General features: G+C 34.9%; 1 protein-coding gene across 1 annotated transcript; it reads left to right on the top strand.

Annotated features, from left to right (window-relative positions):
- The first annotated feature begins 8,425 nt into the window (after positions 1-8,425).
- Positions 8,426-12,033, top strand: LOC114051812 (olfactory receptor 4C46-like). The gene is made up of 2 exons (XM_027874214.1): positions 8,426-9,318; positions 12,012-12,033. Exons 1-2 carry the CDS (start codon positions 8,426-8,428, stop codon positions 12,031-12,033), a joined length of 915 nt encoding a protein of 304 aa, XP_027730015.1.
- Positions 12,034-12,441: the final 408 nt, after the last annotated feature.

Here is a 12,441-nt window from a genome sequence, read left to right as displayed (position 1 = left end):
CAAAATGCTTTTCACACAAATAAAGTCAGATCTAAATAATTGGAAAAATAACAGTTGCTCATGGGTAGGCCAAACTAATATAATAAAAATGACAATTCTACTTAAGCTATTTATTTATTCAGTACTATAACAATCAAATTACCAAAAATATTTTATAGAGCTATAAAAAAAAAACAATAACAAAATTTATCTGGAGGAAAAAAAAGGTCCAAAATATCAAGAGAATTAATGTAAAGAAATGGAAGGGAAGGTGGCCTTGCTGTACCAGATGTTAAATTGTATTATAAAGCAGCAATCATCAAAACTCTTTGGTACTGGCCAAAAAACAGAGTAGTCTATCAGTGGAATAGGTTAAGTATGCAAAACACAATAGTCAATGACTATAGCATTCTCCTATTTGATCAATTCAACGACTCCAGCTTCTGGGATAAGAACTCACTATTTAACAAAAAAAAAAAAAAACTGCTGGGAAAATTGGAAAATAATATGGCAAAAACTAGGTACAGACCAACATCTTGCACTGTATACCAAGATAAAGTCAAAATGGGTACATAATTTAGATATTAAGATTGATACGATAAGCAAACTATGAGAGCAAGGAATAGTTTACCTGTCGGATCTATGGAGAAAGAAAAAAATTTATGACCAATCCAGAAATAGAGAACGTAATGAAATGCAAAATGGATGACTTTGATTACATTAAATTAAAAAGGTTTTGCACAAACAAAGCCAATACAACCAATATTAGAAGAGAAGCAGAAAGCTGGGGAATAATTTTTACAGTCAGTGTCTCTGATAAAGGCCTCATTTCTAAAATATATAGAGAACTGAGTCAAATTTATAAGAATACAAGTCACTCCCTGATTGATAAATGGGCAAAGGATATGAGTGGGTATTTTTCAGAGGAAGAAATTAAAGCTATCTATAGTCATTTGAAAAATGCTCTAGATCACTGTTGATTAGAGAAATGACGATCAAAACAATTCTGAGGTACCACATCACACCTATCAGATTGGCTAACATAACAAAAAAGGAAAATGATAGATGTTGGAGAAGATATGGGAAAATTGGAACACATGCATTGTTGGTGGAGTTGTGAACTGATCTAGCCATTCTGGAGAACAATTTGGAACTATGCCCAAAGGGATATAAAATCATGCATGGCCTTTGACCCAGCAATACCTCTTCTAGGTCTGTATCCCAAAGAGATCATAAAAACAGGAAAAGGACTTTTTGCAAAGATAAACAAAAATGTACAAAATTATTTATAACAACTTTTTGTGGTTGCAAAGAATTGGAAAGTGAGGGAATGCCTATCAATTGGTAATAGCTGAACAAGTTGTGGTCTATGAATGTAATTGAATACTATTGTTCTACAACAAATGATGAGCAGTCAGACTTCAGAAAAACCTAGAAAGACTTACATGAACTGATACTGAGTGAAATGAACAGAACCAGGAAAAAACTGTGCACAGTAACAGTCACATTGTGTAATGACTGACTTTGATAGACTTAGCTCTTCTTAGCAATGCAAGGCTCTAAGAAAACTCCCAAAGACTCATGTTGGAAAATTCTATCTGCATCCAGAAAAAGAACCATGGAGTCTGAACACAGATGGAAACATACTATTTGCTCTGCTTTTCTTTTGTTGTTTTGTTTTATTTCTTCCTTCTTGTGGTTCCTCCCATTAATTCTAATTCTTTTATACATCATGACTGATGTGAAAATATGCTTAATATGAATGTGTAAGTAGAGCCTACATCAGATTGCATGTTGTCTTGGGAAGGGGGGAGGAAAGGAAGGAGAAGAAAATTTAAAATTCAAAATCATATGGAAATGAATGTTGAAAACTAAAAGTAAATAAATTATTTAATAATATTTCCCTGATTTTCCCTATTAGTATTGTCTACTCCTCCTCAAAAAATATACTTTTAAAATACATATTTTGCGTGCTTATTTATATACAAATTGGTCAGCTGTCTTAGTGGTAGAGCATAAGACTCTTGATCTCAGGGCTGTGGATTTGAGACCCATGTTGGGTGCAGCTGCTTTTTAGGTGGTACGTTGGATACAGCACTGAACTTGGAATCAAGAATACTCATCTTCATAAGATTAAATCCAGCCTCAGACACTTACTAGCTGTGTGACACTGGACAAGTCACTTAACCCTATTTGCCTCAGTTTCCTCATCTATAAAATGAGTTGGAGAAGCTATTGTAAATGATTGCAGTATCTTTGTCAATAAACCCCCAAATGGCAGCACAAAGAGTCAGATATGGGTTAACAATAACAGTTCAGTCTCAACCAGAAAAAAGCATAAGCTATCTGAGTCAGGTTTTCAGTGGCTTTTTCTCCCTTTTGCAAACCAGGTCACTCCAAACTTTAACGAAGAGAGCAAGGAAAATGCTCATTACTCCTTCAACAACAAAGTAACTCAACAACAACCAATTTGTATACATGTTGTTTCTTCCAATAGACTATAAATTTCTCTAGGCTGAGGACTGGTTCATTTTTGTTTTTGTATCACAAGTACATAGCAAAGTACCTGACACTTAGTAGGCAATTAATAGATCATTGTTGTTTGATTGATTAATTTGGACTACATTTCCCTAATACGCTAAAATATGCATTTTTTTCTTTGTCCTTAGCTTTTATATACAGTCTTAATTTATAGTATACTTTGATGTTCCTAGCATTATCATTACAATGTCACACATTTGTATCCACCCTGTTATCTGATTTTGCTTCTGTATTTCATACTTATCTTTAAAAAAATAAAAACAGTAACTACAAGATCCTGCTACAGAAATTTTATTAATGTGTTTTTTACACTGGAGTTATTTATAAACGTATATGTTGAATTTTTTATAGTTTTTGGGGGGTCAAAATGGTCATTGCAATTAATCTAAATTAAACTGAAATTAAGTAAAGTTTTGTGACATTTTTGTAATCATTTTGCATATTGTTCCCTTGGTTCTGCTTACTTTGTTTTGCACAAGCACAGACAATATTTTCCATTTTGTAAAACATTACTCATCATTAAATTGTCCATTCTGATTGCCACCTAATCATAGACAGAATTCTGCAACTAACCCTAATCAGAATGGCTCCCAGTCCACTCTATAGACAATCTTTCAGTAGATGAGTAAATCTGCTCATCCATTCCACCTCTCTGCAACATGTTTTTAGAAGTTAAATCACTTTGCTGCTATCTTGGCAGCTCCTTCTGCTAAAACTAATTACAAATCCTTAGAGGAACTAAGGGGTCAGTATATCCTTCCAAATGTAAATGAAGTCAACATTACAGCTGCCTTTACTTTCAGAGGGATACGAGTTAAGAAGAGAAATCTGAGAGGTTTCAGGAGTATAATTTAGGAGCTAATCTCAGAGGGAAAGGTTCACATTTATGACAGCACCTATCAATTACTCAATTCTGTTTCTGATTATAGGCCAATGGAAAAGGAAAGAGACTGTGTCCCCCCAACTAAAGAATCATATCAAGTCTCGACTTTGGAATTCTGAGAAATTGACTTTGGAAAAGAATTTGCTTCAGGTGGAATTGTATGATCTAGGTAATTTTTCATGGTACATTAGCACTTATTTCTTTAATCCTCTTAAAATCCTCTCCTCTTAAAATCATGATCTTTTTTTTTTCTCATCATTTTTACTATGTTGGATCACTTATTTGTGCTTTTTAAATTTAGATCTTGACAGTGATTTTTTTCATCAAGTCCACAGAGAACCCTATCTCCAAATAGTGGATTCCCCCTACAATCTAGGGGTGTCTAGACTTGGAAAGAGGAATCCTAAAGACCTGGGTTCGAATCTTGTCTCCAGTATTAACTAGCATTGTTACCTTGGGAAGGTTTGATCCACTCTAGGCTTGTTTCCTTATCTATAGAATAATCTTGTGCTTCATAATTTTCACTTTTACATCCACCTCTAAATCTTTTATATTCTCCTAGAGACATGAATATAACCTTTTCAGCTTTTGGGATGTACTCTTAATTCTCTTTGCAAAATTAATTTAAAAAAAAAAAAGCATTCAATTTATTTTGTTTATTCATTTGTTTATTGCATTAAAGTAATAGGACAGCATTTGTGTCTGTAGCTGCTACATCTTGATTTGAAAAAGCAAAGACCATTCCATCTTCAAAGAAATACATTTTGAAAGAGCTGGTCAGCTGAGATTTATTGCAATCAGTGAGATTGCATAAAGATGGGAGGGCTTCTAATCTACAAGTGGTCTGCCCTCTAATCACCTTGGGCTTTATAGTAATAACTTCATATTTTTTAGAAATTTGTAAAGCACATTCTTCATAATAATCTTGTGAGGTGAGTAGGATTAATATTGTCATCCCCATTCAATGGGTAAAGAAACTAGGTCTTTGGTGTTTTTCAAGGGTCATACATTTATTTGGTTTCTGAGAACCTCTGTTTCCCAATTTCAAGTTCAGCATTTAATCCTCTCTAAATCCCATCAATTAATGGTGAACAAGAGGCAGCTAGGTTGTGCGGTGAATAGAGCAACAGTCCCTGGAGTCAAGATAGGCCTGAGCACAGATCTGGACTCAGACAGTAGCTATGTGACCCTGGGCAAATCACTTAATAGAAAGAGAGAAAAGAAAGAAAGAAAGAAAGAAAGAAAGAAAGAAAGAAAGAAAGGGAATAATGTCAAATATTCATGACCTCACTAGAAAATACAGCAATCAGAAGATGATTAAAAAAAACAACAATACCCATCTCCTTCATTCAGATACTGTTAAGAAGGATTGGTAATTTCTCTGTATTGTAAGAAACTATGGTTACTGCTGTTGGTGGTGAGTAGGCTTGAGTTGAATTGAACACACTTAACAGTGTGTCAGTCGTAGGCAAGTCACTTAAAATCTCTCAACCTTTTTCTTAAAATACAAAATGCCAAAGATAATACAGTGGAGATATTGCTAGATTTGAAGTTAGAGAGGCCAGGTTTCAAATGCCAGGCCTGCCACTTACTGCTTGTGGCAAATTGGACGTCATCAGATAAGTGATTTTTCACGCACACACATTCATATGTACTTGTGTATATATACTATATATACAAGATATGTATGTATATATATAATCTATACACTATATACTCATATATGCACATCTACAGGACACACACACACACATATATACATATACATAAATACATACATATACAATTTTGGAACATATGTAGAGAAAACCATTACATACAATGTACATAATGCATAAGTATGTACATCTACATATATTCAAATATACATATATATTTGTGTATATAGATACATATAATTGAATATATGTATCTATATAAGTATATATGCATTTCTATATGCATATACATGCACAAATATTAAGTATAGCTAAAGTACAAAAATTAATATTATTTATATAGTGTTTTAAGGTTTGTAAAGTGACTTTATATATCTTATTTTTTTTTACACTCACAACTACCCTGTGAAGTAGTTGTTCTTATGATCCCAAATTTACAGATACGGAAACTGAAGAGGAGAGAAATTAAGTGATTTGTTTAATGCAATGAACTAGTAAGTATCTTGTCCAGGATTTGAATTCAGGTCTCACTGACTCCAAATTCAGGATTCAAACCACATTTGCTTCATGTAAATCCCTGTAAATGCATTTAATTTTTGGGGGGGTTAAGGTAGAGGACCTAGAAGCCAGAGGGATCAAGAAGTACAAGTATGATAGTGGGCCCTAAAAAAATCATTTTTTGACATACATTGAGATTGCAATAAATTAAAACTGCTAGATATTTCTCCTGTAAACTGTTGTCTTGACTAATTGTGTTTGTATGTTTTACCATTTTTGTGCCCATTGCCTTCCTGACTCTCATAGTTCCTCTTAATTTACAGGAACTGAAGCTTTCTTTCCTTCTAGAGATTCCACCAATTTCCCAGGTAATCAATGTGTTTTCATGGGGCCTGAACAGTTCAATTGGTCAAATTAATTCACAAATTGCCTCCCTTGGGGGTCAAAATAGCTGAACTGCCTAAAGATGCTGGCATATGCCAGCTAAACACAACCCAGACATGGCAAGTGGTAAATACATACCACTACCTCCTTTTGCTCCCAGCAACAGGTTTTAGAGGCCAAGAGACTGTCTTGTGGAAGGAAGATAAGATTTAAAGTCAGAAGACTGCAAAATACAAAAGAGCTGGAAGGTTATCTAGTTTAACTCTCTTACTTTGAAAGGATGATGTTAAGACCCAAAAGGATAAGTAATTATTGGTGGGCATGTAGATAATAAACAAGAGGACTACAATTGGAAGTTAAGTTCCCTGCCAAATGCAGTGATTTTTTCTAGTTCATTGAGCTGCTTTTCATATTTTCTCTGCTTGGTCATTGAGGGCACAACTAAGACCAGTAGGTGATGGTTAATATATTGCATATATAATCCATATATTGACTCAGTTAGAAAAATTGACCTAATAATTAGAACTAAATTAAAATTAATCTTCCTAGGTAGTGAGTCCTTCATCAATGGACGTCTTCAATCAGAGATATAATAATCTCATGTTTCTGGTCAAACTATAGTAAAAAAAAAAAAGATGGAGTCTTAGACTTTGGTTAGACAACAAGCAGTACAAGTACAAGATGGGGGTAGACTTGGTTAGATAATGTGACTATGGTTCTCTGTTTCAATGAACTTCAACTTTAATATGCACTAGCTTCATGATACATCATTGAAAAAATTAAGTGAAAAATTATCCTGAATTAAGAGAAGCATCTAGAATTAGAAGGTGTTATGCATGCCAAACCATGACCAGGCCATAACATTTCTGGAGAATTGTCTTTCATTATGGGAGAATATTTTTAAAGGGTTGTCGAAAACTGGGAAATAACTCAACAAAGGCCAGAAGGCAAAACTCTTAGACCCAATGAAAGTTGGGGCAAGTAACTGAGCATTGTTTACACTAAAGAAAATAATATTTAAGGGAGACATGATAAGTGTCTTCCAGTATTAGATGTAATATTGAAGAGATTTTAGATTTGATACGAAGAACAAATGGTCCCACACTTCGTGCTTTACCCCAGAACGAAGAAGAAAATAATTTAAAGAAGTATATTGGGGTGTGATGTTATGAAAATATCTTGAATAAATAATATTATTCTAATATCAAACTGATTTCTTTGAGAAATAGTTGCCTCATTGGAAATCTTAGATAGTAAACAGGCTCTGAATTACTTTTGCACATTTCAGATTCTCTGATTATAGGAAGTAATCATGGAGCTTTTGGGAGGATTTTATTCCTTGTGTGTATCTGTATGTGCATGTGTACATGTGTACGTGTGTGTGTGTGTGTGTGTGTATGTATCTACTTATAGTACAGCTTGAATAACTTATGTAGGTGTCAAGGTATATACTTTGAAAATTTAACATATACCTGGCATTAAAAAGAATAGGAAAATACATTTCTCATGCTCCTGTTCCTGCTAGATGTTTTTGTGGGTTGTTTCAATACATTGTTTTTTTTATTTTATTTTATTTTATTATTTATTTATTTAATCTTTGGCAAGGTAATGGGGTAAAATGACTTGCCCAGGGTCACACAAGTAATGTGTCAAATATCTGAGGTCAGATTTGAACTCAGGTCTTCCTGAATCCAGGGCTGGTCCTCTTTCCACTGAGCCATCTATCTGCCCCATAATATATTTTTTTTAATTAATTTATTTTGATTTATCAACCATCACTTCCATAAGCTATTGAGTTTTAAAATTTTCTCCTCCTCCCCCCACACCTCCCTCCCCAAGATGACATGCAATCTGATATAGGCTATATATATATATTCTTATTAAACATATTTTCACATTAGTGATGTCATAAGTAAGAATTAGAACCAATAGAAGGAACCACCAGAAAGAGGAAACAACAACAGAAGAAAAAAAATAGCTAATAGTATGCTTCGATCTGCACTCAAACTCCATAGTTCTTTCTTCTTTGTGGATAGCATTTTCTATCACAAGACCATTGGAAATGTCTCAGATTTTTTTATTGCTGTGAAGGGTTAAGTCTATCAATATCAGTAATGTATGTTAGTCATGTAATGTATCATAATACATTGTTTTTAAAAGAAACTTAAGGATATAATTTCTGCCCAGGAATCAAGAAAAAAAATGAATCAACAGTCTAGGAGCAAGACTGAAGACAGGGATTGTGGAGGCAAGAGTATGGACTAGTCTTGGTCCACTTGTGTTCAGAAACCTACTATGAAAAATGGGGGTGAGTCTTTTACTTAACCTACTTATCTCCTTTCACCCCAATATTTAAAATAGTGTTCACCTGAGAAGATATGAGAAGACATAGTTCATTAAATTTTAAATCACTAATGGTCATTACTATTTTCGTTTCATGTAAATCAACTTGAACCTATGTGTTTTTCATCCCTGTGTATAGATGGAGGGTATTAATAATGTGACTGAATTCATTCTCCTGGGCCTCACACGGAATCCAGAGATGCAGAAAATCATATTTGTGATGTTTTTGCTCATCTACTTGGCAACGCTGGTGGGCAACTTGCTCATTGTTATCACCATCACCAATAGCCAATCTCTGAGCTCCCCCATGTATTATTTCCTTTCCTATTTGTCCTTCATAGATGGCTGCTGTTCATCCACCATGGCTCCCAAAATGATAGTTGACTCACTCTCTGAGAGAAAATCCATCTCCTTCAATGGGTGCATGATTCAGCTCTTTGCAGAACATTTCTTTGGTGGTGCTGAGATCATCTTGCTCACAGTGATGGCCTATGACCGCTATGTGGCCATCTGTAAACCTCTGCACTATATGACCATCATGAGCCAGCATTTGTGTGAAATGTTGGTGGGAATGGCGTGGCTAGGGGGTTTTCTTCATGCCACAATACAGATTGTGTCCTTATTCTGGTTGCCCTTCTGTGGTCCCAATGTCATAGACCATTTTATTTGTGATTTCTTTCCTTTGTTGAAACTTGCCTGTATTGATACTCACCCCTTTGCTCTCTTTATAGCTGCCAACAGTGGCGTGATGTGTGTGTTAATATTCATCATGCTACTTTCCTCCTATATTATCATTTTTTACTCCCTGAAAACATATGGTTCAGAAGGGAGGCAAAAAGCCCTCTCTACCTGTGTATCCCACATCACAGTGGTTATCTTATTCTTTGTGCCTTGTATATTTGTCTATCTTCGATCCATGGTCACCTTCCCCATCGATAAAGCCATGGCTGTATTTTACACTATGGTAACCCCCATGTTAAACCCATTGATCTACACTCTGAGAAATGCAGAGGTGAAAAGTGCCATGAGGAAGTTATGGAGACAAAGATTTACCTGGGGTACCAAATAATATACTGTGAAGAGACAATATAAAAATCAGGATTTCTGACGAAGTTTTAGAACTGAATAAATAACATTTATCAAAATGAAATCAATTCTTTGTGTAAATGCTATATGGAGCAAATCACATATGTTGCCATAATTATTTATTTAATGATTACTTATACAACCCTCAGTTACTGAGTGCTCAGTTGCTTTGTTGTTTTTGTTTGTTTTTGTTTTTGTTTTTAAACTACAATGTACTCACATCTTTATAAGTGGATCCAATTTCTTGGTCATGTCATATCATCCCTACCACCCTGCTACCAGCCACCACCTCCCCACCCACCTCCAATTCTGGAGCCATGATCAAATAAGTTTCCACGTGGCCCGATGTATCAATTAGCTTCCGTAGGGTTCCACTCATCATTTCACCATCTCACCATCTCTGTTCCTTTGCAGAGCTAAATATTCCTTCCTGCACTGCATGTAGTTTCCTTTGTTAGAACATAATTTTCTTGAGGGTAAAGACTATCTTTTCTTTTGTATCTGTGTTTCCAGAACTTAGGGCAGTGCTTGATAAATATTAAGTACTACATTCTCTTCTCTCAGTCTCTGTCTATCTCTCTGTCTCTCTGAATCGCTGTCTCTCTGCCAATTTCCGGCTGTTTCTATCTCTCTGTCTTTGTCTCTCTGTCTCCGTCTTTGTCTCTCTCTCTCTCCTCCTCCCTCTTATTTGCTATTGCCTGACAACATTGTGTAGTTTTTATCTCTTGTTAGGTCTATGAATTTACATGAATTTCTCAGTAATATAAAAATATAATTTACTTAAAGACTGAATTGAGGGATAAATTTTGTTCATGGAACGACCAATTGGCATTGAAATATTTATTACCCCAGTAACATTGGTCATGATGAAAATTGGATTGGTTTATTTCTAAGTTCCATTCAATTTCTCTTATTATATAGATGAATCGTATTTCTCTTGTCTGTGGTTATAGTGGGAAAAATGCGGTGATGCTGCAGAGGAAGCCTCTTTAGTACACCAAGCAGTTATTTCTTAAGACCATATCCCAAAACTGTTACAAGTAGACACCACAATAGGAAAAAAAATTCTACCGTATTTTTGATATCATTCTCTTCTCTGATCAGGCTGCTACCTAGTCTTTCTACATTTTTTTTTTTTGGCTAGGCAATGGAATTAAGTGACTTGCCCAGGGTCACACAGTTAGTAAGTGTTATGTGTCTGAGGTCAGATTTGAACTCAGGTTGTCCTGAATCTAGGGCCAGTGCTCTAGCCACTGCATCACTTAGCTGCCCCTAGTCTTTCTACTTTGAAGAAATCAAACATACTCATCTGGGTTTCCATATATGTATGTGCATTTATTTTATAATATGCATGTATATTGTGTGTATATATTTGCATATGTGTATATAACATATATGTGCGTGTACATGTACACACATACATATATACACATATACACGTATTCTAATTATGGTCCAGACACTAGACTTAACTGTTCCTAAAAATGTCACACTGTCAGTAAATATTCCCGTTCTTAGACCATTGCAATAGTATTTTGTCCCCCACGAGCCTCTTGCCTGCAACAATTAATCTTAAACAGCACAAAAAGGTTGATTTCCTACTGTATGCTGATATTTACTAGTACCTCTACAGACTACAATGTTAAATGCTATTCCCTCAATTTCGTTGACATTATGTTTAATATTTCAATCTATCAAAGAATAAAAGGCATAGTAAGTCAGTTAAAAAAAAGTATTAATTACCTACTTTGTGCCAGGTACTATGCTACATTCTAGAGAAATAAATATTAAAAAGAAACACAGCTGGAACTTAAAATTTATAGGGATAACAAAGCACAAAGAAATAATCTATAAAGTATGTGGTGGGGAAGAAGTTCCTGACATGGGAGCTTGATGGAGAAGTCCAATAGAATGAAACTGAATAAGAATTAGTAAATGGTTGACTTAAGCACCTTCTTTAAATGAATGTTTGGGGAGGACTTCTGTGCTACCCCCTCAAATTCGAAGGACAGAGGTTACTGATGAAGTGTAAGTACCAAGGCTGTTGCCATCTTTGAGGACCATGAAATTCTCGGAGGCATGATGGAGAAGTCCAAAAAAGTGCAGCCCATTAGGAAATGAAGAGATGGATGGCCTGGGTGCCTCCCTTAAATGGAAGACTTTGAAGGAGCTTTTTGCTCCTGCCTCCACTCAAATGGTGTTGATGAAGTGTGAGTACCAATTTTGCTATGGACTTGTAGAATGATGAGGTTCCTGGGGGCACAATGAAGAAATCCAAATAGCCCAATGAAATAAATTTAGTTTTCCTATAAAGAGAATTGTTTATCATCTGAACATATATGTGATTCATTTGTCCTACAATAAATTTACTTAGAATAAATTGGAATACACGAATTTTCATAAAGCTGCTTGGTTTCATGAAGTATTGGTTCACAAGTTCATTTTATTGAACATCTAAGTTCAGTTTATCTGGTTGGATGAATCCCTGAGCTCCAATCTCCAACTACTGTTAGACACCTTTATTTGGATATCCCATCATTACCTTGAACTTAAGATATCTAAACATTCTCTCTCCTTAGTGCCTTCCTCTGACATCATGCTCCCAATTTCCCAGGATTAAAACCTTTGAGAAATCATAGAATCTTTTTTATTAAAATCTAGACAGACAACAAACTGTATTGATTATTCCTGTATAACATTCATAAAATCCGCATGTCCCTTGCATTAGCACCACCACCACTTTACTTGAGGTCCTTTGAGCTTACATGTGACTGTTCATTCATTCCAAAATAGAGGTTTTTCCAAAGTGACACCATGCATGTTAAGAAAGAAAAAAAAACACAGTATCCTCTCTCTCTGACACAACAACCCCATAGTTTAATGGTAGCAAGCAATATCTTTGCCACCAGTATCTTGCCCCTTTACTCTACCTCATGTACTCATGTACCTTAGCCATATTGATGTTCTCAAACTACTATATATAGTAGTTATATATATATATATATATATATTACATATATATATGTAACTATTCATAAAACTTTAGTGGTATTATTGGCTTTTAGGGCT

The sequence above is a fragment of the Vombatus ursinus genome, unplaced genomic scaffold (genome assembly GCF_900497805.2).
Source record: "Vombatus ursinus unplaced genomic scaffold, bare-nosed wombat genome assembly UNPS02014806.1, whole genome shotgun sequence".
NCBI classification, from domain to species: Eukaryota; Metazoa; Chordata; class Mammalia; order Diprotodontia; family Vombatidae; genus Vombatus; species Vombatus ursinus.
Note: the sequence above shows the minus strand (reverse complement) of the source record. Positions and strands in the feature narration are given on the sequence as shown.

Bases quoted from the DNA above. Each gene is read 5' to 3' on its own strand.
- LOC114051812 (XM_027874214.1), top strand. From the start codon at position 8,426: ATGGAGGGTATTAATAATGTGACTGAATTCATTCTCCTGGGCCTCACA. The intron at 9,319-12,011 runs GTTATGGAGACA...GAGAAATCATAG, and splicing joins GTGAAAAGTGCCATGAGGAA to AATCTTTTTTATTAAAATCT.